Source organism: Hypanus sabinus, chromosome 1 (assembly GCF_030144855.1).
Source record: "Hypanus sabinus isolate sHypSab1 chromosome 1, sHypSab1.hap1, whole genome shotgun sequence".
In the NCBI taxonomy this organism is placed as follows: Eukaryota; Metazoa; Chordata; class Chondrichthyes; order Myliobatiformes; family Dasyatidae; genus Hypanus; species Hypanus sabinus.
In genome coordinates this window covers 125736061-125762933 of record NC_082706.1, presented here as the reverse complement: position 1 = coordinate 125762933, position 26873 = coordinate 125736061, and the positions used below count along the sequence as shown (strand labels likewise).

Genomic DNA, 26873 nt, shown 5'->3' with positions numbered 1-26873 from the left:
CATCCTGCCATTTGGGAAAAGGCTCTGAAGCATTCAGGCTCTTACGACCAGACTATATAACAGTTTCTTCCCCCAAGCTATCAGACTCCTCAATACCCGAAGCCTGGACTGACACCTTGCCCTACTGTCCTGTTTATTATTTATTGTAATGCTGGTACTGTTTTTGTGCACTTTATGCAGTCCAGTGTAGGTCTGTAGTCTAGTGTAGCTTTCTCTGTGTTTTTTTATTACGTACTTCAGTCTAGTTTTTGTACTGTGTCATGTGAACCATGGTCCTGAAAAAAGTTGTCTCATTTTTACTATGCACTGTACCAGCAGTTATGGTCAAAATGACAATAGAAGTTGACTTGACTTGACTTGACTTGACTTGAACTGAATGAAACAGTTTTTGAATGGAGGAAAGGTCTAAAATTCCTCCTCACTGTTATGCAAATCTGATCAGCAATTACAGGAAATAATTGGTGGAGGTTATTGCTGTAAAAGGAGATTCTAGCAATTACTAAATACAAATATTAACATACTTTTTCCAGCCTGAACTGTGAATGATTAAACAATGTATCAATAAAGACATGATAAGTACAACTGTATGTGTGTTATTAGTTAGGCAGATTGTGTTTGTTTATAATTGTGATTTAGATGAAGATGAGACCCCATTTTATGTGTAATTAATTCAGAAAACCAGGTAATAGCAAAGGGTTAACGAACTTTTTCTTATAAATGTATCACAGATCATGAAGGAGACGGGCAGGAAAATTATGATCTATATTCAAGAGGAAACTTCAAAACTCGTATCTAGATTTCTCATAACACACAGAATATGTGCATCATCACAGGACGATAATTACTTGGAAAAAAACATTTTGCATTTGCACATCCAGATTTCAGAAAAAAGGACAACTGATAGGCTCAGCTAGTTCATAATGGAACAAATATAGTGGATGGAAAAAAATAAAGTTAATCAACATCATGACAGAGTACATTGAGGAGAATAAAATTATAATAAGGGCTGCAAACCATACTAAATAGCCAATGGAGAAAAGAAGAGTGATAGTTTTTCAGAGTGATAACAGTAGCATTGATTGGATGATGGAGAGAACTAGATACGGACAAAGAAGTTGAGGGAGTTGTGTTCAAATCTGCAACAATATGAGAAGTTTAGGCCAAGTTTAAGGCACCTGACAAAAGATTCCGGGAGTTACGTTTACAAGAAATGAAAATCTCCACTTCATGCTAATGAAAGCTTTACTGCAAAGTGATACAGAATAGTTAAAATATGATGTGGAAATGGTAGTATGATGGAAATAGATGTGCAGTTTTGAGCCTTAAAATGCAAGAATGAATTTGTGACAACTGAAAGAAAATGGATCAAATTCAACAGGAAAAGGAAAGGATTGATAATGTGAGCTGCAAATACTGAATTATTAATTGTCTTACAGCATGGAAACACACCATTCTGCTTACAATATCTATGTTGACCAGTTAGTATCCATACTTATCAATTCTTTCTTCCAGCATTAATATAAAGGTGATTCAAGTGCTTGTCCAAATACATCTCTGCTTCCACCATTCTCTCAGGCTGTGCATTCCAGATACTTGCCACTCAATGTTACAGCTATACAAGACCTTGGTCAAACTCCACTTGGATTACTGCGTTCAGTTCTGGTCACCTCACTACAAGAAGGTTGTGGACACTATGGAAAGAGTGCAGAGGAGATTTGCAAGGATATTGCCTGGATTGGAGAGAATGCCTTAGGAGAATAGGTTGAGTGAACTTGGTCTTTTCTACTTGGAGTGACGGAGGATGTAGGGTGACCTGAAAGAGGTGTATAAGATGATGAGAGGCACTGATCGTGTGGATAACCAGAGGCTTTTTTTTCCAGGGCTGAAATGGCTAACATGAGTGGGCATAGTTTGAAGGTGCTTGGAAGAAGGTACAGGGGGGTTGTCAAGGTAAGTTCTTCACACAGAGAGTGGTGGGTACATAGAATGCACTGTGGGCGACAGTGGTGAAGGCGAATATTATAGGGTCTTTTAAGAGACTCTTAGATAGGTAAACAGAACTTAGAAAAATAGAGAGCTATGTAGTAGGGTAATTCTAAGCAGTTTCTAGAGTAGGTTCCATGGTTGGAACAACAATGTGCTGTAGATTTGTACGTTCTATGTTCTCTGGGTGAAAAAGGGACATTTTCAAATACACTATCAATGTTTTACTCCTCACCCAAAATTCATGTCCTCTAGTTTTATCTATCTTTGATATGCGGAAAAGTTTCATGTGGTCAAATTTATTTGCATTTCTTGTATTAAATAACTTCAATTATATCCCCTCTTAATCTCTTCTCCATGGAAAACAGACCTAGCTTTTCATAACAAAAATGATCCTGATAAATCTCCTCTGTTGCCCCTCAAGCAAGGGTTCCCAACTTGGGGTTCACTGACCCTTTGCTTAATGGTATTGGTCCATGGCATAAAAAAAAAAGATTGGGAACCCCTGCTCTAGAGCTCTATATTTTCTTCAACAGAATTTGACCAGAACTGTATGCAGAGATCAGACCAATATTTTATAAAGTTGGAGCATAATATCCCTGTTCTTGTATTCAATGTCCTGAGAAATGAAGGCCACTATCCTGTATATCTTCTTAACCTTGTTAATTACTTGTGCTGCCAACTTCAATAATTCTTGGAATTGCACATTCCTTAATACTCTCTTGGATCCTATCACTCATGATGCATATTTTAGCCTCATTAGCTTATCATGATTAGACTTCATCTGCCATTTGTCAACCCATTTCACCAATGTATCATTATCACCACATTGCCCAAGACCACCTTTCAATGTCAACAAATTCACCGATCTTCATATCATCAATAATCTCACTGATCATGACTCTTGCATCTACATGCTAATGATCCATGTATATTACAAACAGAAAGGGTCCCAGCACCAATCCCTATGGAAAACAATTCAATCACAATAACAACCTTTTAATATCATTCTCTATCACTGACTGTCAAGCCAAATTAGTGTTAATTTCACAGGAATACAGGGCGTATAGCTTTTATTGATGAATTATCTTAAAATTATGACTAAGTCAGACAGTGAGAAGAAAAATCAATCACTCTGAGTGACTGAGCTTGAAACAAGGAAATCAATTTTAAACGTGTGATATTTGAGTCAGAGCAGAACATACTCAGTTTACATGCTGAATTAGTCATTGAAGGAATCCAATACATGGTGGGCATACAACAATGTGATCTGATCATGTTCTCAGTTGTTGACAAATGGTTTGTGGTTATCCAGTAAATCACAATCACCAAAAGTGTTTACTAAATTATGTCCAAAATAACTGCAAATTTTTTTAAGCGACATCTTCATTAATTTGAAAATGTTCATTTAAAATACTAACATGAAATTACTACAGCACAGTAACAGGATACTCAAAGTTGGCACTTGTTTAAGCTCTTTAGGAAAAGAATCCAATGCTTCCCACAGCCATGCAATCTTTGCTGCTTCAAATAGTCATCCAAACCTCTTTTGAAAGCAACTATTAACTTCTTCCCAAAATCAATCTAGCAATGTATTCCAAATCCTAACACTTGTTGCTACAAAAATCCTTCTTAGCTTTACACATTGCTTGATTGTTCTAGCTGTTGTGTTTTGGGGAATTAGTATGACACTTATTAATATTTATAAACAAATATATTTCAATTGCAATCCTTAACAACATTGTGAAGTATTTAACATTTTTTAGATTTTTTTTCCACGTACTGTTCTAACTTAAGTCATACTGTGAGGCAGAAGCTCTTCATGTGATGTTTTGCCTCAGGGTCTGAAATCTGTTAACTTCTGTGAATCCACACACATTCAGTACAGAAGGTCTGTTCTGAGACCTGGTCTTAGACACCAAATTAAGGTTCTGTTAGTCTGTTCAAACTTTGGGTGTGTTTCTTTTGAGCCCCTTAGCACTACCTTACCCATCCTCCCTACCCATATCTCATTCAACCGTGGCACCAGTCAATTAAAGAGGAAAAATTTTGCCCATTACCTTGATAAACTTTGCTGCTTATATGGTACTTGTATTCACAAACTTCCCAATGCATTAGCATTTTTAAAGTCAATTGATTCTTATAAAAGTCCTTTCAGGACATTTCTAAAATCAAAACAAGTAATAAATGCAACATTTTCCACCCTTCATATGAAAACATAACCTAAGAACACACAATAATAGCGCATTTTGGTCCACTGAGAGTGTGCTGGCTCACAGATAAATTCCATTCCCTCACTAATTTTTCTTGTATCTATTCTCCACTAATTCCTATCCACCTAAACTCCACCACTCACCAACACACTAAAAGCAATTTACATAGTCAATTAACTTACCAACCCAGTCTTAGGGCTGGAGGAAGAAACTGGTCATCAGGAGGACCCATATGGTCATGGGGAGAACATTTGCACTCCACATAGACAGCCCAGAAGGCAGGATTGAATCTGGATTGCTGGGGCTGAGGGGGAGAATACTCTACTTAATCATTGACTTGTTCCCATTTGCATACTCTAATGATATAACTTTTTCCCTTCCTCAATACTGCAATTTTGCACTTGTAACATGTTTTTCATTTCCTGAACACGCAATTCCGCATTAATTTTGTTTGCTTTCACCAAAGTCTGTACCTGATTGTTAGAATACCTTATTTCCTTAGAATATTTTGTGCAGAAAAAATTAAGATTTAACTGGTATTCAAAAACAGAATCTAATTTACTAGTAATAGAGCAAATATTTTATTTTGTTTTAAACAATAGACAGCAATCACAGGTGATAAAGAAATAAATATATATTCACTGTCTGATGAAAATGCTGCTTAAAATTTTCTTTCTTAAAAAAATCTCCACATTGTTCAATATTTAACGTCCAACCCTAATAACACCTGAACTGAGTCAACCAAATCCGGATTATAGGGCCAGATTGAGCAAGAATAGAAAATTTTCCTGAAAGATCACATTAAATCAGATGGACTTTTACAACAGCATGCCAGTAACTAACTTACTTTAAAAATTTTGTCTTTTGAGTGCTTGAATTTTAATTTCCCAGATGCCACAGTGAAATTCAAATGCGCCTCAAAAAAATGGAATACTGCTTTCCTCAAAACATCTTTAATTGACAAATTCTGTGTTATATAAAAAAGAACACTTTTTGTTTGCTAATGATTATCCTTTATAATAATTTATGGATACATAGTTCTGCTGAGTCACCAGAACTTCTGTCTATGTTCAGTATCCAATGAAAACCCTGAGGAAATACGCTCATGTGCAACTTATGATTAAATTTCAAGATGCTCACCAAATGCTGGAACATATGCATTTTCAACAGCCACAGGGAAAGATCCATAGAAATTAAAAGAAATCTTTGACATCTGACATCCTCGCATTGGTAGGTCAGCTTCAGGCAAAACATTAAACCACAAGCTACAAAGCATCTTTCAGAACCATTGGCTGGTGGAGTTGAAAGCAACTCTAATGCACAAAAGAAAATCACCCAACTAGCATACTACCAAATCATCTATTTGAATCTAGTCATAATTATGCAATTCCTACAATATTCAAAATTTATTCAGTGTTGTTTCTTGAACAGCTTTGCACAAGTCATGTGTTGGAATATATTCTTTAAATTACAACTCAAAAACAGCCTTTAATGTCTACAACATTAGCCAGATAGAATATGTTATGCAATGACTAGTCTATTATAATATCCATGTATCAAACCTCACATATGAGGTTTTTATATCTCAGTGAAACTCAATTGTGGTACAAGACTTTTCAAAAAAATTCTGTACCAATTGAAAAAATATTTTACTTAACACAAAAAAAGGCTTTGATTTGAGATTGAAAACCACTTGTGTTTTCAGGGACCCGTGGGTCCAAACAAATAAACCTATGAAAGTTAGCATGCAAAATAGGAGGAAGACTAAACACACGTTGGCCTATACTGCAGGAGGATTGGGTGTAAGAGTAGTGACCAACTTTTCTTATTACACAGAACCTTGTTAGCCTTTATCTGAATTACTGTGTGTAGAATTAATACTTATGACAGTAATGCAGTGAAAGATGACAAAATTAATTCCTGGGATGACGTGTTTTGTTGCAAAGGGGGAGCTGAAGCAAACGTGGCCTGTACTCTCAAGCTTAGAAGAATGATCAGCGATTTTAAAGAAATACACAAAACTCTCAAGGATTTGACAGGTCTGAATCAGAGCTGATGTCACCTCTGGCAGGGGTGCCTAGAACCAGAAATCACAGTCTCAAAATAAGAGTTCTCCCATTCAAGACACAGATGAGGGGAATGTTTTCACCTAGAGTAGTGAATCTCTGGAATTTGCTCTCAAATAAACTGGATTATATTCAAACTGAGAAGGACAGGTTTCAAACGTTAAAGGAATCAAGAGATATAGAATTAATACATGAAAGTATCACAAAAAGTAAAAGATCAACAATAATCTTATTGTTGACACAAGGAAGAAAATGGCCTGTGCCTGCTATTATTGCTAATGTAATGATATTTAAAACTTTTAAAATTGGGCTTGAGAGGACCAATGACTCAGTCAAAAGAATGAATGAAATAAAACTGTTGTAACAGACACAATAATCATAACTGCAATACAGCCTGGGAAGAATCTGACTGCATCCAATAAATTTATAAAGGATTGCTATTCGACCTTTACACAAGCATTAGATACATAAAGAATGTGAAAAATATGAGGTGAAGTACCATTGAAAATAGGCTTCAGGAAATCAAACTGTAAGCAGTATAACTAAGTTTGCTGGAAACATTCAGTCAGCTAGGCTGCCTCTGTGAATTGAATTGACTTTATTTCTTACATCCTTCACATACATGAGGAGTAAAAATCTTTACGTTACATCTCCGTCTATATGTGCAATCATAATAATTTATAATAAATAGAACAGTCAATGAACATAGAATACACTCAGATCAGCGTGAGTTAATCAGTCTGATGGCCTGGTGGAAGAAGCTGTTCTTGAGCCTGTTTGTCCTGGCTTTTATACTGCGGTACTGTTTCCCGGATGGTAGCAGCTGGAATAGATTGTGGTTGGGTTGACTTGGGTCCCAATGATCTTACTGGCCCTTTTTACGTACCTGTCTTTGTAAATGTCCCAAATCATGGGAAGCTCACAACTACAGATGCGCTGGGTTGTCTGCACCACTCTCTGCAGAGTCCTGCAATTAGGGAGGTACAGTTCCCATACCAGGCAGTGATGCATAACAGGCAATGCTCTCAATTGTGCCACTATATAAAGTTCTTAGGAATTGGGGGGCCATACCAAACTTCCTCAACCGCCTGAGGTGAAAAAGACGCTGTTGTGCCTTTTTCACCACACAGCAGGTGTGTAGATCACGGAGGTCCTCGGTGATGTGGATATTCAGGAACTTAAAACTGCTTACCCTCTCAACCCAAGTTCCACTGATGTCAATAGGGGTTAGCCTGTTTCCATTCCTCCTGTACTCAACAACCAGCTCCCTTGCTTTTGTGACATTGAGGGAGAGGTTGTTTTCTTGACACCAGTGTGCCAGAGAGATGACTTCTTCTCTGTAGGCCTCCTCATAATTGTTTGAGATAAGGCCAATCAATATAGTGTCGTTGGCAATTTAATTAGCAGATTAGAGCTGTGGTTGGCGACACAGTCATAGGTATACAGGGAGTAAAGGAGGGGACTTAGTACACGGTCCTGACTGACTCCGATATTAAGTGTCAAAGGGGTGGAGGTGAAAGAGCCCACTCTTACTACCTGCCAGCGATTTGACAGGAAGTCTAGGATCCAGCAGCACAAGACAGGGTCAAGGCTGAGGTCTCTGAGCCTGGATGGAACTATGATGTTGAATGCTGAACTGTAGTCCAAGAACAGCATTCTCACATAAGCATCTTCCTTCTCCAGATATGTAAAGACAGTATGCAGAGCAGTGGCTATTGCGTCGTTTGTCGATCGGTTGTATCGGTAGGCGAATTCTAGGGGGTCCAGTTTGGGTGGTAGCAAGCTGCGGATGTAATCCTTGACCAGCCTCTCAAAGCATTTGCTTATTAATGAGGTGAGGGCTACAGGATGCCAGTCGTTCAGGCATGTTACCTTGGTCTTTTTTGGTACAGGGACAATGGTGGATAATTTGAAGCAGGAGGGCGCACTCTACACTGGGAGAGGGAGAGATTAAAAATGTCTGTAAACACACCTGCCAGTTGTGCTGCGCACATCCTGAGTACTCGCCCTGGGATGCCATCCGGTCCCACTGCCTTGTGGCTCTCCACTCGTTGAAAACACCTGCATACCTCAGCCTCAGAGATGAACAGGTTGCAGGTTGTAATGGTGGGTTTCCTCAGAGGCTCAGAGTTAGCAACATCAAACCGAGCATAAAAGCAATTGAGCTCATCTGGGAGAGAGGCTGCGATGTTGGCAGCACGTTTGGCTTTGAAGTCTGCAATGGTATGCAGCCCTCGCAACAAGACACGTGTGCTATTCATTGCAGATCTTGACTCAATCTTGTCCCTATCTTGTTGTTTCGCAGCCTTGATAGCATTGCGCAGATCATAGCTGCTTTTCTTGAGCTCTAGCTGTTCGCCAGTGATGTAAGCTCTATGTCGCACGTTAAGTGCTGCTCGCATGGAACAACTGATACAGGGTTTCCGGTTTGGGAAGACCCTGACCAACTTCTGGGGGACATCATCATCGATGCACTTCCAGATGAAACAGGTGACTTCGTCAGAGAACTCGGAGACATCCTCATCATGGAAGAGATTCCAGTTGATGTCATCGAAGCAGTCCTGGTCAGACCAACAGTGGACGGTTTTAACTATGGCCACCTCTTGTTTCAACTTCTGCCTGTACATTGGCAAAAGCAGGATTGAAGAGTGACCCGATTTTCCAAAAGCTGGGCAAAGGAGAGCTTAGTAAGCATTGCGGAAGGGAGTATAACAGTGGTCAAGTATCTTTTTCTCCATGAGTGCTCACCTGGATGTGCTGACAAAACTTTAGAGAGACTTTCATCAGCAACACTCGATTAATATCACTGGCGACGATGAAGGCAGCCGCCGGATGTGCAGTCTCCAGAGCGTTGATAGTCTCGTACATTTCCTTGAGAGCCAGGTCAATATCAGCCTGCGGCGGAATGAACACCACTGTAATGATTATAGCTGTGAACTCCCTAGACAGCCAGTATGATCTGCACAGCAGCACCAGGTATTCCAGGTATGGGGAACAAAAGGATTTGAGTGCATGCACATACTGAGGTTTGCACCAAGTACTGTTGACCGTGAAGCATACCTCTTCTCCTTTACTCTTCCCAGAGAGATTTCTCGACCTCCTGCCCAGAACAGGGAGAACACAGAGGGCTCGATGGCATGATCTGGTTCCGTCGGCCAGGTCTCCACAAAGCACAGAATGTTGCATTCCTTTGCCTCCCGCTGATAGGAGATTCTGGCTCTCAGTTCACAAAACTTCTTGTCCAGGGACTGAACATTAGCCAGGAGTGTGCCAGGGAGTGGCGGCCGATTTGCATGCCGTATTAGCCTCACCAGAACGCAGGCCCTTTTCCTTCATCTCTGGCGCTTCTTCCGAGGTAGTGGCCATCGAGTCAAGCTTTTCAGATCTGAAACTTAGATTTATTGATTTGGCACTAAGAGAACATGAATTTTGAAATGCACAGTTCCACCTGTACTCTGCTGAAACAGCAGTGAGTGGCCATATGAAGAGCAGAAATTGAGTGGATGGGGTGAAAGGAGTCAACCTTATCTATAGTAAGTTTAATTTGCATTATCATTAACTCTAAAGGTGACAACAAAACAAGTTAAAAGGAATCCAAATGTACATGAAAAATAAAAGCAGGAATAGGCGACTAGGTCCCTCAGACTAGCTACATTTAATGGAGTCCTGGTTAATCTTTTATTCCCTCCAATACCACACCACAAATTGTTTCATCGTCAACTAAATTAATAAAAGTGATCATCATTCAAATTATTTGTTTAGTCATTTGGGCTTGATAAAAGGCAACTGGTTGAAATCCATTAGGTACAATAGGATTTCAGTTTCAACGTGTATCCATACCACCCTGTGGGTCTTTGCTTGTTCTAATCAGTGAACACATCTCATGTATGGTAACTTGATCTGTATTCTAAGTGACCAACCTGACCACTATTAATTTGTAAAAATCATCCTACTTTTGATAATTTAGTTGCTAAAAGGTAATCTGTGGAGTAGCTCATCTGAAAGAAAAAGCAAAACTGGATCTTATACTGATTTTAGTCATAGCAGGAAGAAATATCAATTTAATTTCAGAGAATGAACACAATTGCTGTACTATCAAAATCACTGCATCATCAGCAATAAACTAGCAATCATATTTTTTCAACTGGATGAAAAATTGCATTCTTCTGGCCCCGACACTTAAGTACATCAAATGTTCATTTTATCATGTATCTGAAATTCACAGAATGTGGCTCTGTCATCTGTGCAAACACTTTCAAATATCTGAACAAGAAATACAGAAAATATTTATGGAACTTTGGCTATATTATATTATTGGAAATAACATCCTTGGGAGTACTAGTTCTAGTTTCCATTTATCATATAAAACCCTTTACTACGATAATACAAAAAAAGATTCTACAGGTTGATGGCTTCTTCTCTGCAAAAGACAAAACTTTCTGCAGGATTGCATATTGCTAAGGTTATGAATTAACTTTGATGGATAGGTGTGGACAGGATGTTCTACTTACAGTAGATACTTGAACTGGAGACCCTAAATACAAGATGATTAATTGAAAATGGGAATTCAAAAGAAATTTCTGCCGCCACAGAATCATCAAAATGTGAAATTTGTATCAAGATCAGCAAATCAACTGGCATACAATAACACATTTAAAGATAAGCCAGATATATGTAGGAATAATTTAAAACAGATAGAATATGGAGTATAAACACTGGCATAGACGATTAGAATAAATAGCTTGTTCCTGTGATAAAAATATCAACAATATATATTATTTATATATTGTATCATGTTCCAGCCACAAGGAACTATTTTTCTCTCTCCTTAGGTGCTGCTTAGCCCGCCAGATAGTTGCCCCATTTTCTGTTTGCATTTTGGTTTTCCAATATTTGCAGTCGTCTAATTTTACAAGAGCATATCAACCTTCTGAAATGTAAATTTCCAAAATACCAACTCATAAAATATGAAGATGATTTTAATACCTAATGTTTTACCTCAGTTGATAGATTTACAATTCATATCCAAATCACTCGAGTGATATTTCAGCTCATCCCAAATATAAAATGAAGAAATAATTGTTATCCACTTCAAAATACTGAGATATGTGCAAATCAATTGCTCACACAGTCGCATAAATAAAACTGAAATACAACAATAAACTACTCACTCCAGTAATTCATAATTGGATTTCTTTTCCAAGGCATTTCCCCGCATTTCTCTGTAGAATCTCCTATTTTAAAACAACAAAAGCAATGAATTCTTACAGAACAGCATATCATTGTCAGTTAATTGACTGGCCTATTCTGGCTTCAACTACAAAAAAGCACAAAAGTTGCACTCTAAAAGCTCAATAGTTCACTCTATATGATATACTTTATCAATCATTTCATTCTTTATAAAACTCCTTGGAGAAAAGCTAATCCACACTTTACAAATTGTGTTTATTGCTAAAATTAGAGAGGAGAAAAATAGTTGAAAAACACTCCTTATACTTGAATATTATTTCAAGCTGAAGATAAAGATCAGATGCCATTAGATAACACAAAATGAGCATTATGGGGGGGGGGGGGAACTGGTAGACGTTTGGGATGAGAAGATATTGCAAAAAGAAGTGATTTCACAAAAAGTTTCCAGTGATAAAAATTAATACAATGTTTGTCAGAGAAAATTTCAGTGTACAAGGGTGTTGGTGCAATTTAATTATTTTTAGTGAGGTCTCAACAAATTCAGCTATTTCATTGTTGAATTAAGAGAGATTATAAACATTACTGAATGCAAGCAACATTTGATATATGACAATGAACTATCCCTTATTTTACCTTTAAAATTCACAATTCATCTCCATGTAAGAAAATATTGAACAAAAACAGATTCTACCGGTCTTAAAATACAGTGAAGAAGGCATTAGAAATACAAGAGAAAAATCCTATGATGCGCAAGCACTGACAGTCAAATCAACAAAAACTGAAACAATTTTTTAAAAATCACTTACTGATCACAATCCAGATTTGTAAAATATATGCAACATTTTTAATGGTAATTGGTTCACCTGATGGCTTGCTGATAGTTATTTCATGATCTTTCTATTAATATTTCCATAAACTCAATTAAATGATATTCTGGTATTAGGGGATGCCAAAAGTTTATTCTCAAATCTAAGGTTATACAGAATGGGCTTCCAATCACAAACAAGAGAAAATCTGCAGATACTGGAAATCCAAGAAGCACACACAAAATGCTGGCAGAACTCAGCAGGCCAGGCAGCATCTATGGAAAAAGGTACAATCGACATTTCGGGCAAAAACACTTCGGTAGGACTGGAGAAAAAAAAGTGAGGAATAGATTTAAAAGGTGGGGGCAAGGGAAAGATAAACTCAAGGTGATAGATGAAACCGGGAGGGGGAGGGATGAAGTAAAGAGCTGGGAAGTTGATTAGTGGAATGGACTCACCTGATCTCAAGGCACCCTAGTTTCAGCGCAATATCTTGGTCCACTTGATCAGCTATGTCCATCATGTAATCATTCTTGACCTAACAAACATTAAAAGACATTAAGCTAAATTCAAACTTGGGGAATGATTCATTTTAGTCCAACTCTTTTTCCCAGATATTCTACAGATTAATCATTTGATTCACTAATTTTATGAACTATTTTAAATATCTGGATAAGCTGAACCTAAAGTGTAAATAATAAGTGATCTATAAATTCTGGTTAGGCAGTCAAGGTGAAATAACTAAGATTGATTCCTGAAAAAATCAAAGTAAAACTGCAGATGCTGAAAATATGAAATAAAAACATGAAATGCTGGGGCTTATGAAAAAAATCAAGTTAAGTAGTATCTCTGGAAAAAGAAACAGTTTAACTCACAGATCCCGAGTTCAAACGCAGGGTCTTTGATAAGACAAATTATTCCTGTTATATTTCAAAGTGGAGTGGAAATCTTAAACCCCACTCATTTTCCAACACTGCAGCTCAGGAGCAAGGATAGATTCAAATAGCAAAGTAATAGTTAAAGTTCTCTATTTCTCAAAATAATCAATGAAATCTCATAATTTTCAATTCACTTTACACTATATCATTGGGGAATAAAATCAGCAAACACTAACTGATCAACAAGCAAAAAGAAGCTGCAGATGGCAAAAACTGAAATTGAAATAGAAACCCCTGGAAATTCTTAGCAGTTGCACATTCTTAGCACACTGACCATTGCAGATGCTTCAGATCAGTTTTCCGAAGAGGGTACCCATAAAAAGTGTTTACCCCTGATAGTGTCCACAGCAGTGTTCTTAGATCCTGCGCAGTTCAGTTGGTGAGGGCAATTGCAGACATTTATAACCTCTCCCTACTTCAATCTGAGGTGTCCACATGCTTTAAAAACCAATCCTAGTAGCAAGAAAAATAAGATAAACATGCCTTAAAGACTACTGCCTGGTGGCTCTGACATCTACCATCATGAAGTGCTTTAAGAGGCTGGTCCTGGCACAGATCAACACCATCATTCCATACAACATCAACCGAATGCAACTGGCCTACCGTCAAAATAGGTCCACAGTGGATGCCTTCTCCCTGGCCTTACATTCATCTCTGGAGAACTGGTCAGTTAAGGCACCTACATTAGACTATTGTTTGTTATCATTAAGAAAATATTCTAAGATAACTCAGAACCCAGGGGAAAAACACCTCCTTTTGCAACTGGACTCTTGTTTTCCTGACTAATGGACCACAATCAGTAAAGGCAGCCAGCAACATGACCACCATAATTATCCACAACATTGGTGCACTACAACGCTGCATCTATGGCTACCTACTTTGCCTTCTATACTAATAATCATATAGAGTATATGGTCTAAATTCCGCTCTAAATGGCCTAATTCTGCTCTAAATCCAGCTACGTCAACAGATGACACTACTTCAGTGGGATGAATTACAAATAATAATGTCAGAATAATGAGTCACAAATAATAATGTCAGCAGCCTTTCCCTCAACATCAGCCAAACAAAAGAGCTTGTCATAGACTTCAGGGAAGGGAACAGTGCACACACTCCTGTTAACATCAATGATGCTACAGGTCAAAGCAAACATCACCAAAAGTCTGTCTATGTAACCATGTTGATGCCACCACTAAAAAAGTTCACCAGTACCTCTACTTTCTCAAGAGGCCAAAGAAATTTAGTATATCCTCTTTAGCCCTCACTAATTTTTTTATTGATGCACCAGGGGAAGCATCCTATCCAGCTTGATAGAGCTGCCCAATACCACAAGAAACTACACAGAATTGTAGACATAGCTCAGCACATTACAGAATCCAACCTCCATCTACATTTCCCTCTACTACAGTAGAGCAGCCAAAATAATTCCTATCCGTTCCGGACATCTGTTTCCTCCCCCCACACCCCATCGAGTAGAAGATACAAAAGCCTAAAAGTATACACTAACAGATTCAAGGACAGCTTCTATCCCACTGTTATTAGACTATTGAATAGTACCATAGTATGGCAGCCTTAAACACACAATCTACTTCATTTGGTCCTTGCACTTTAATGACCACATTTTTTTCTGTACATAATGATGTATTTTACATTCTGTTACCGTTTTCCTTTGGACTACCCCAATGTACTGCTGTAATAAGATGATCTGTATGGATATTTTGCAAAACAAAGTTTTTCATGTACCTCAGTACATGTGACAATAATAAACTAATTTACCAATACGTGGAAAGCAAAATGGAGTAAATATTTCAGGTCAATGCCTTAACTTAAGAACTGACAAAAGTTAGAAATCAAAAATATTTCACATTGCAGAGATGAGGGAGGGGAGAAAATAAAGGAAAAGAATTCTTGTGACAAGAGAAGGGGTCATGAGAGAATGATGCAAGCAGTGCTACCAGCTGTGTATGGGTGCAGATTATCAATCATAAACATGGGCAGCATGGTAGCATAGTGGTTAGCAAAATGCTTTACAGTACTCGTGACCTGGGTTCAATTCCCGCTGCTATCTTTCAGGAGTTCTCCCTACGATTGCGTGGGTTTCCTCCTGGTAATCTGGTTTCCTCCTACAAGAGTTGTCTGAAATAAGCATTCCGATTAAGCGATGGCCCAATTAACCAGAATCCACTGTATAACCTATACAGAGTAAAGGCTTGATTCGATAAACAACAAGTGATGAGGGACTAATCATCTCCAACAAGAGGACTGACTCATCTCCCTCTGACATTCAACGGCACTATAAACAATAAATACCATGGAGATAATCATCTTCCAAGAAAAATGGATATAAATGCCATAGCAGCAGAATATAAGCTTTGTTATTTCATGTCCTAGTCTGGTGTAAGATGAAATCATCTCCATTTCCTAAAAACATGCAGGTCAAAAATACACACAAGCCTGACATCATCCAGTTATTATTTAATCTGGTCATTTGACTGACACTCCATCAATTCATTAAACATTTATTTTCTCTGTCACTGATAGGTATGACGTCTGCTCTCTGCATCACCTGGAACAGCAATGGTAGCAACTTGTCAAGACTGGTTTTAAAATATTTCCAAAACTGTAACCGACACAATATGGGGCCCAAGAAAAATAGAATTGCATTGTATCTCAAAAACTCTTTATCAATCCATCATCATAGCACAGTCAAAACTCTGAACTATCTTTTTAACTGCAGCATGGGAATACCTTCAAAGTACAAACTGCACTGGATTAATAAGAACCTACCCAGGATAATTAGGGATAGCCTATATATTGTTGTGTTGGTGGTTATGCCTAGAGTCACAAAATAGTAAATAATTTCCCCACGTGCTGTGGTACTGAAATGGTTCTAAAGGATATCCTATAGGATAAGTGTGACAATCATAATACACCATGCCTAATCCTTCTCTAACTGTCTGCAGCCTCTGACACATTTGACCAAACTGTCCTCCCCCCAAGATCACTCCATTATCATGAAGCTTGATGGAGCCACATACTCTCAAACTATCCAGCTACAATCAAAAAAGCAACTACAATCTTGCTGCTTCTGAACATTACTCCACATGTTCCCTTGGTGTTTATCTTTGTTTCCCACATTTTCCCCCAAACATCATCACTTGGGTTGACGCTAATATCCACAGAAAATATGCAGGTCCACGTCACCATCACACTCAACCTATTGTGATTCTAAACTGACAGATAGCTTACTTGACAATCAGTTCTAGATAAACCAATATTTTCTCAATACTGGAGACAATTATAGATGGCAGAGAACAACCTCCATTTCCTTGCTTCTGACTCTCACACTCATTGGAAGCTGTCAGAGTCCAAACTAAGCCTTTCAGAGCTTTAGTGTCAAATCTGCCTCCAAGGAGAGCTTTGGATCAGTCATCCACATATTCAATCCCCACCTCTAAAGGTTCTCAGCTCTATCCTCATCTCAATTTATCTCTTGCTGAAATTCTCTTTCATGTAACTATTCCAAAGCATGACTAGTCTGGTTTGCCTCACTACAAAACTGGCTACATGGTTCAATAGGTAGTTTTGTTGCGATAGTTACTTTAATACATTGATAGAAGATGAAAACTATCAATATTAGCCAATATCAATAACCATACCTTTGTCCAAACAACAATGTACTAGGAAAGTGTGGTGCAGTGGAGAGTAACCTTGTGGATGTTCCTCTCAACAGGTATACTGCTTGAGGATGACCTAGCAGTGGAAAGCCACAGTGGTCAGGTCTCTGGCACTGAGTCTGGCCCTGTGGGCTCAGAAGGAATGGGAAGGGAAGAAGTTAGCTCTAGTGATAAGAGGATTTGTTGGTTAGGGGAACAGAAAGGAGGTTCTGTGGATGAGAAGAAGATCCCCAGATGGTATGTTGCCTCCCGGGTTCGAGGGTTATGCACATCTCGGATCAAGTCCACAGCATTTTTAAGTGGGAAGGTGAGCAGCCAGAGGTCATGGTCAATGTCAGTAGCAATGATATAGGTAGGAGACGTAATGAGGTCCTGCAAAGTGAATTCAGGGAGTTAGGTGCTAAGTTAAAGGACAGGACTTCCAGGATCATGATCTCAGGATTGCTACCTGTGCCACATTCTAGTAAGGCCAGAAATAGGAAGATCATATAGATTAACATGTGGCTAAGGAGATGATGCAGGATGGAGCCTTCAGATTTTTGGAATATCGGGCTTTCTACCAGGGAAGGTGGGACTTGTACAGAAGGACAGCTTGCACCTGAACTGGAGGGGGACTATGTCCTTGCAGGAAGGTTTGCTAGTGCTGCATGGGGGGGGGGGGTTTAAACATGCAAAGCATGCAAAGTCAAGAATCAAAATGTTCAGGATGGTGGGACTAATGTTCTGAGCTGCACGTATTTCAATGCAAGGAACATTGTAGGAAAGGTGGATGAGCTTAAGGCATGGAGGATTAGCCTGTGGAATTATGACATTATAGCTATTAGTGAGACTGCTTGCAGGTTTGGCAGGACTGGCAGCTCAATGTATTGGGGTTCTGTTGTTTTAGACATGTTAGAGCGGGAGAGATTAAAGAGGGAGGGGTAGAATTACTGGCCAGGAGTGTCAAAGGAGTGCTCAGACAGGACAGACTGGAGAACTCGTCCAGTGAGGCTTTATCAGTAGAGCTGAAGAATAAGAAAGGTATGATCGTGTTAATGTGGGTATTAACCAACAGCTCATGGGATTTAGAAATCACACACTGCTGCAATAAACAGGTTGTGAGAACAGGTGATTTTAACTTTTCATGTTAATGAGGCTATATTTCAGACCACATAAGGTTGTTACTATAGGTGATCTTAACTATCCACATATATACTGGGACTCCCATATTGGAAAAACATGTTCAGGAAAGGTTCTTTAATCAGTCCCAACTAGAAAGAGTGCAATACTATATCTCCAATTAGGGAATGAGACAGGGCATGTGACAGAAGTTTGTACGGAAACACATCTGGTGATCATAATGTCAATTTCAAGGTAATTATGGAAAGGATAGGTCTGGTCCTCAGGTTGAAATGGTAAATTGGAGAAAGACCAATTTTGATGGTATCAGAAAGATTCTGGCAAGTGTGGGTTTGAACAGATTGTTTTCTGGCGAAAGTGTACTTGGTAAATAGGAGGCCTTCAAAAGTGAAATTTTGAGAGTACAGGATTTGTATATTCCTGTTGGAATAAAAGGCAAGGCAAGGATTATGGCTTAAGGAACCTTGGTTTTCAAGAGATATTGAGGCCCTGGTTAAGAGAGAAAAAAATGCGCACAGCAGGTATAGGCAAACAGTAATAAATGAAGTCCTGAGTATAAGAAATGTAAGAGAACACTTGACAAGGAAATCAGGAGGGCTAAAAGAAGACACAAAGCTGCCCTAGCAACCCAGGTGAAGGAGAATCCCAAGAGCTTCTACAGATATGTTATGAGCAAAAGGATAGTAAGAGACAAAACTGGTTCTCTGGAAGATCAGGGTAGTGATCTGTGCATGGAGCTTGGATTTCCAGCATCAGATTTTCTCTTGGATAGAGCTGAAGAAATGGAGGCAATCTTAAATGGAATTTTTGCATCTGTATTTACTCGGGAGACAGACTGAGAGTCAACAGGTCACGGACCCTATACAGATTGCAAAGGAGGCAATCTGTTGTCTTGAGGCAAATTAGGGTATATAAATCCCCAGGGGCTGACAAGGTGTTCCTTCAGAACCTGTGGGAGACTAGTGTATAAAATGCAGGGGCCCTAGAGGTGATATTTAAAACATTCTTCACAACAGGTGAGGTTCCAGAGGACTGGAGGATAGCTAATGTTGCTTTGCTGTTTAAGAAAGGCTCTAAGAATAAGGCGGGAAATTATCGAGTGTGAGCCTGACATCTGTAGTGGGAAAGATAATGGAAGGTACGCTAAGGGATTGGATATATGTTTGAGTATTTGGATAGACAGGGACTCATTAGGTATAGTCAGCATGGTTTTGTGTGTGGTAGGTCATATCTAACCAATCTTATGGAGATCTTTGAGGAAGTTATCAGGGACGTTAGTGAAGGTAAGGCAGTGGTTGCTCAAGAAGGTTCAATCGCTTGGCATTCAAGATGAGGTAGTAAATTGGATTAGACATTGGTTTTGTGGGAGAAGCCAGAGAGTTATAGCGGATGGCTGAAGGCCTGTGACTAGTGGAGAGTTGCAGGAACTGGTGTTGGGCCTGTTGCTTGTCAACTATTTCAATGATCTGGATGATAGTGTAGTATACTGGATCAGCAAATTTGCCGATGACACTGAGATTGGGGGTATAGTGGACAGCGGGGAAGGCCATCAACACTTGTATCTGGATTTGGTCTGGCTGGAAAATTGGACTAAAGATTTCAATACACTTATGAGATTAAGCATTTCCATTTTACAAAAAAAAACTGGAGTGGCAGGGAAACGTTAAAAACATTTGTTTTTCCTATATAAACAGATGATCCAAGAATAATATGTGGGGTGGGTAGGGTTGGGAACAGCCATTTACAGATAAATTCTGAAGTCATCTACCTGTAAAATTATTGAGATTCTGAAATGTCATTCAAACAACTTCACCTTTTGGAAAATGGATGTTTTAGCCACTAACTCACCTGTTGATAAAAGAAATTTAAAGCAGGCTTATCTTCGCTGAACTCTGTCAAGAAACCTTTGGGTAAATATCTGATTCGAAGCTCATATCTGAAAGAAAACAACATTATATCAGCCACCGATCTCATACTCTTACTGAAATGAATTATAACTCAAAATATTTCAAGATCTTTTGGTGCACATTCACAGCTGGTAGCATTGAGAACATGACTTATACATGACTTATGGGACTGAAGTAAATGATAACAATAATGGCGAGGCTACCAATGCTTCATTTTGGAGTAAAGTCAACACAGCTGAAATCCAAAATCCAAAAATGTTGTCAATTATTCCCAGCTCATTGACAAGTTCCAAGTTTCCAGTCTTTTCAGGCAAAACATGGAAGTGATGAAAACTTCAGTGCTTACATCTATCCCCAGTGCACACAATACTTAGTTGCACTGAGGGAAATGAACCTGAAGCAGCATACAAACGTGTAATTGTCATTTGACTATTTCTTTCACTCCATCTATCTGTTTGCTATTCCCTCATATGACATTATCAATCACTCGGCAGACAGCCATGGTAACAGCCAGATCCATGTTTTCAGTCACCGGTTCTTTCACTTTCTCACATCCTGCAAGGATCAGAAGATCACCCATTTACAGACCACAGAACCTCTTGTCTCCAATGCCAACAGGCCCGGATATCTCCAGACCGTGATCCCTGCTGCTGACCTCAATGGCTCTAATAATCCAGAGCTGATTCAAAACCGAGACTCCAACACCATTAATGCAGGTTCAAAGACCTCAGACATCTCCGAAGTGCTGATTGCACAACTTCCTACACTCACTCCAGCCTTGATCTCTTTATGCACTGCTGCTGGAACTCCCATCTCCCCTTCCCCCACCAGGTCTTTCAGGTCCCACTGCCTGCTATTGGTCCTTGGAGACTACCTTCCTCTCCCTGTGCGATTCCCTTGCCCAAACATCCCCTCTTGTGATCTTCTTCCTGGGACTTATCCTTGCAAACAGAACAAGTCCTATTACTGCCCCTACACCTTCTCCCTCACTACCAGTCAGGGCCCTAAACAGTCTTCCAGATGAGGCAGCGCTTCACCTGTGAGTCGGCTAGGATTATGGTGCAGCGGTAAAAGTGACCTTTTACAGCTGCACCATAGGGAGCATCTTAACATACTGCATATCTGTGTGGTATCTCAGTTGTACAGCAGCTGATAGGAGAGCACTTCAGCCGGTTGTCTCTAGCGCACAGAAGATCATCGGGACACAGCTCCCAGCCCTGGAGGACACCTACAGCTCACGCTGCCTAAGGAAAGCTTCAAGCATCTGTAAGGACAATACACACCCATGCAATCATCTGTTTGAACTTCTTCCATCTGGCAGATGTTATAAGATTTTCTATGCTCGCACTTCCAGACTGAAAAATAGCTTTATCCCCAGAGCTATAATTGTTCTGAATCAATGGATCAAGCATCATCTATAAATGTGTTATATTGCTATTTTTAATACTGGTTTTATGGCTGTCATGCATCTGAGTTGCGCTTTTGTACTGCTGGACACTGCTTGTACTGGCTGGTTACTTGATTTTATTTATTGTTTATTTATTTTATTTGTTGTTTTATAGCACTGAGTATGAGAGTTGCAACTCATTTTCGCTGTATTGGTGCATGACAAATTGTACACTGCAATGACAATAAAGATATTTCAATTTCAATATACTGTGTCTGATGCTCCCAGTGTAGCCTCCAGTATATCGGCGAGACCCGATGTAGATGGGGAGACCGCTTCAGCGATCTCCCAGTGGTCACCTATTTTAATTCCACTTCCCATTCCCATACCAATATGTCTATCCATGGCTTCCTTCACTGTCGTGATGAGGCCACACTTAGACTGGAGGAACAACACCTTACATTCTGTTTGGGTAGCCTCCAACCTGACGGCATGAACATCGATTTCTCGAACTTCCGGTAATGCTCCCCCTTCCCCATCCCTGTCTCCCTCTCTCACCTTATCTCCTTGCCGGCCTATCACCTCCCTCTGGTGCTCCTTCCCCATTTTCTTTCTTACATGGCCTTCTGTCCTTTTCTGTCAGACTCCCCCTTTTCCAGCCCTTTATCTCTTTCATCAATCAACTTCCTAGCTCTTTATTTCATCTCTCCTCTTCAGGTTTCTTTCACCTTAGGTCTTTATTCTTTGGAGAGTAGAAGGTTGAGTGGGGACTTGATAGAGGCATTTAAAATTATGAAGGGGATAGATAGAATTGATGTTGATAGGCTTTTTCAATTGAGAGTAGGGGAGATTCAAACAAGAGGACATGAGTTGAGAGTTAGGGGGCAAAAGTTTAGGGATAACACAAGGGGGAATTTCTTTACTCAGAGAGTGATAGCTGTGGGGAATGAGCTTCCAGTAGAAGTGCCAGAGGCAGGTTCAGTATTGTCATTTAAAGTAAAATTGGATAGGTATATGGGCAGGAAAGGAATGGAGGGTTATGGGCTGAGTGCGGGTCAGTGGGACTACGTGAGAGTAAGCGTTCGGCACGGACTAAAAGGGCTGAGATGGCCTGTTTCCATGCTGTAATTGTTATATGGTTATATTGATGATATGAAGATTGGTGAATTTGTTGACATTGAAAGGTAGTCTTGGGCTATGTGGTGATAATGATACATTGGTGAAATGGGTTGACAAATGGCAGATGAAGTCTAATCATGATAAGCTAATGAGGCTAAAATATGCATCATTAGTGATAGGATCCAATAGAGTATTAAGGAATGTGCAATTCCAAGAAGTATTGAAGTTGGCAGCACAGGTAATTAACAAGGTTAAGAAGATATACAGGATAGTGGCCTTCGTTTCTCAGGACATTGAATACAAGAACAGGGATATTATGCTCCAACTTTATAAAATATTGGTCTGATCTCTGCATACAGTTCTGGTCAAATTCTGTTGAAGAAAATATAGAGCTCTAGAGCAGGGGTTCCCAATCTTTTTTTTTATGCCATGGACCAATACCATTAAGCAAAGGGTCAGTGAACCCCAGGTTGGGAACCCTTGCTTGAGGGGCAACAGAGAAGATTTATCGGGATGTTGTCTGGGACAGAGCATTTTTGTTATGAAAAGCTAGGTCTGTTTTCCATGGAGGAGAAGAGATTTAAGAGGGGATATAATTGAAGCTATTTAATATAAGAAGTGCAGATAAATTTGACCACATGAAACTTTTCTACATATCAAAGGTTATTTGGTTATAATTGTTATATGGTTATAACTTTGTGTTTCTTTCTCCTCTCCCCTAACCTTTTAAATCTACTCCTCAGCTTTGTTTTTCCAGTCATGCAAAATGTCTTGGCCCGAAACATCGACTGTTCTCTTTTACATAGATGCTGTTTGGCCTGCTAAGTTCCTCCAGCATCTTGTGTGTGTTGATTGGTAACAGCTTCCTACGTCTATTTAATGTTGTTCCTACACTATCAAGGAATAACTTGATTAAATAGGGAATAATACTTCTTAGATAGTTCTTAGATAGTTCAATCCGAAACAATATGCTGTGTAGCACATGTCATTTAAGAAAACCTCACAGGTTAAAATCAACAAATTGATGTTATTCTTTAGTAAAGTTGTTGCCTCAATAAATTTAGTCTGATAAAACCAGCAGCAATCAAATTCCTCTGCTCCAACTGTCAATAGGCATCCAGTTTCCCTTTTGGATGATGGTGTGGTGCATCAACCACCTGTGGAAGGAACATCATAAAATGTGATGTTGGAGAGTAATTTCAGTGGCTCCTTTGTTCATTGACTCAACTCAAATCTATTTCTAAGGTTGCCTTGTGTGGCAACCATTTATCCATGTTAAGAAGCTATATTCAGAATTTATAGACATTAGTAACCATGATCATAAAACTAAGATAGCAGAATATTTCCACTGTGTTGTTGGATTTTCAATTGACTGAAAAAAAAATGTACAGTGCTCATTTGAGTAAATTAGGTTTTATGTGGAAATTTTGCAAATAGATTGCTAATCTCCTACTGTAGTATTTATTTCCAAGGAGAACTAATAGCCCTTAATACTACAAAAGTTCTTATAGATTAGAATTCATTTGGTGCTTAATAAGTCATGGCAGTGCAATGGAAATAAGAATTTTTAGTTTTCTGACTCGTAATTTTCATTCAGAAAAACTAAGAAATCCATAATTCAGTGATCTGACCGACGCCACTTCATAATTTGCTACATATTTAAGTGCTCTCTACTACAAATGCAAATCAATTCATAGATATTGCAAATACTCCTCTTCTGATTCCCTAAATGCTTTATCACCACCATCAATGAAATGCTACCAATTGGACGGATGACTGCAAATCCAATAATATGCAAGAAGCTTAACGGCATGTAGTACAAAGCAGCCTACTATCTCCGACTCTGCTCCATCAACTACATAGGAAAGCTGCAAAAATGTACCACCTGTAAAATGCACACCATTCACTTACCTAAACTATTCTGACAGCATGTTCCAATCCCACAACCTCTACCAAGGACAACGGCTTAGTGTACATGGAAACACCTGCCACCTGTAGGTTTTCCTCCAGTTCACTCCCTCCCTGGACTACATAGTCAGTGGCTTTAAATACAGGAATTTTCATCATATTAGCACAGTGCACTTTTGACAGAAGTAACTCAGTGCCATCTTCCCAAGGGCAATATTACATAGATGTGAAATGATGGCCTCACCAGATACTCAACTCCAAAACAACCTACAAAAAATAAATCCCATCAAGGACTTACAAAAATCACGCTGACATGAAGCATGCACATATACCCTGTAAGTCTTCAAAACAATTTGCACTTTAGTCAAAACAACTCATATTAGACTCTCTAAACACCTTGATGCCTATCCTTGATTATATAGATGATAAACCTCTTAACATTGTTTTCAACATAGTATTTCAGCACTAGCTATATTATACTTTCACAAGTCTACTGAGCCTGAGCCCTCTACACTGATTAAGGGTAGAGGAAAGTGCAGGAATCCACTATTAAGGTACTGTAGCAGTGTGCTACACGCAGCGCTAAAATAACGATACGGAGTCGGTAAACTGCAGTTAAAGAATATTTTATTCGAACTTCACAGCCTTGTTTTAAAGCCTCCTTGATCCGGCCCTCCCCTGGCGTGGATGCTGTAGGGGGCACATACTCACAATCCCGCGCAGGCTCTTCCCTTTGTTGGTGAAGCAGACCTGGCGCCCTTTTGGGACTGGTCTTTGTGCCAGTGCGCTGGCTATTTGTGAGCCGGTTCGAATGCACTATGAAGTGGGTCACCACATAACCCCCCCCCCCCCCCAGAACCGGCGATACACCCCCCCAATGTCCACAGTCTGGGCCGGAACCTGTTTGGGAGGTCAGCCTCTGCGCCGCGGTGCCGGAAACTCGACCGGTTGCGCCAAGTCCACACGGGCCAGTTTGACTCGGTCCACCGCGAAAACCTCCTCTCTCCCCCCAACGTCCAGCACGAACGTGGACCCGTTGTTCCTGAGCACTGTAAACGGCCCCTCGTAAGGCCGTTGCAGCAGTGGCCGATGCCCGCCCCTTCGTACAAACACAAATTTACAGTTCAGCAGGTCTTGGGGTACACAGGTTGGGTTCTGCCCATGCTGCAAAGTGGGTATGGGGACCAGGTCACCGAGCCGCTCGCGTAGTATGCCCAGGACTGCTGCGGGTTCTTCCTCTTGCCCCCTTGGGGCTGGTATGAACTCCCCAGGGACGACCAGGGGTGTGCCGTACACCAACTCGGCCGACAAGGCGTGCAGGTCATCTTTGGGCACCGTGCGGATGCCGAGTAGGACCCCGGGAAGCTCGTCCACCAGTTAGCTCCTCTCAGGCGGGCCATGAGAGCCGACTTTAGGTGACGGTGGAAACGCTCCACCAGGCCGTTCGACTGTGGGTGGTAGGCAGTGGTGTGGTGCAGCTGTGTTCCCAAAAGGCTGGCCATAGCTGACCACAGGCTGGAGGTGAACTGAGCGCCTCTGTCGGAGGTAATGTGGGCCGGTACACCAAAGCGGGACACCCAGGTGGCGATCAGTACCCGGGATCACCTCTGGCCATCTTGTGATCCGGTCCACGATAGTCAGAAGGTGCCACGCTCCACACGACACTGGCAGGGGGCCCACGATATCCACATGAATGTGGTCGAAACGCCAGTGGGCGGGATGGAACTGCTGCGGCAGAGCTTTGGTGTGCCGCTGCACCTTGGCCGTCTGGCAGTGCATGCACGTTCTGGCCCATTCACTGACCTGCTTGCGGAGTCCCTGCCAAACGAACCTGCTGGAGACCATCTGGACGGTTGTCCTGATGGAGGGGTGCGCTAAGTTATGAATGGAGTCGAAAACGCGTTGCCGCCAAGGTGCCGGGACGATGGGACGGGGCTGGCCGGTGGCGACGTCACAGAGTAGGGTCCTCTCACCTGGGCCTACGGGGAGGTTCTGGAGCCGCAAACTGGAGACTGCGGTTCTGTAACTCAGGATCTCCTCATCTGCCTGCTGCGCCTCTGCCAGCGCCTCAAAGTCTACCCCTTGGGAAAGGGCATGAATGTTAGGGCGAGAGAGCGCATCCACCACGACATTGTCCTTACCCGAGACGTGCTGGACATCCGTCGTGTATTCAGAGATGTAGGACAGATGGCGCTGCTGGCGGGACGATGAGGGATCGGACACCTTTGTGAACGTAAAGGTAAGCGGCTTGTGGTCCGTGAACGCGGTGAAGGGCCTACCTTCTAAGAAGTACCTGAAATGCCGGATTGCCAGGTATAGTGCCAAGTTCCCGGTCGAAAGCACTGTATTTGAGCTCGGGTGGCCGCAGGTGTTTGCTGAAAAACGCCAGGGATTGCCAGCGACCCGCGACGAGTTGCTCCAGTATCCCACCGACTGCCGTGTTAGATGCGTCCACTGCGAGGGCGGTAGGGACATCCATTCTGGGGTGCACTAGCATCGCGGCGTTTGCCAAGGCTTCTTTCGTTTTAATGAAAGCGGCGGCAGACTCCTCGTCCCAGGT

General features: G+C 40.6%; 1 protein-coding gene across 15 annotated transcripts in view; it reads right to left on the bottom strand.

Moving 5' to 3' along the window:
• LOC132397252 (focal adhesion kinase 1) overlaps positions 1–26873 on the bottom strand; it is a 545830-nt gene that overhangs the window by 220425 nt on the left and 298532 nt on the right. For all 15 annotated transcript variants that reach the window (XM_059975823.1, XM_059975834.1, XM_059975802.1 and 12 more), the window contains 3 exons: positions 19841–19928; positions 12717–12796; positions 11434–11496 (listed from right to left, as the gene is read on the bottom strand). In XM_059975823.1, the coding sequence (XP_059831806.1) occupies positions 11434–11496; positions 12717–12796; positions 19841–19928 (231 nt within the window). The remainder of the gene's footprint in view (positions 1–11433; positions 11497–12716; positions 12797–19840; positions 19929–26873) is intronic.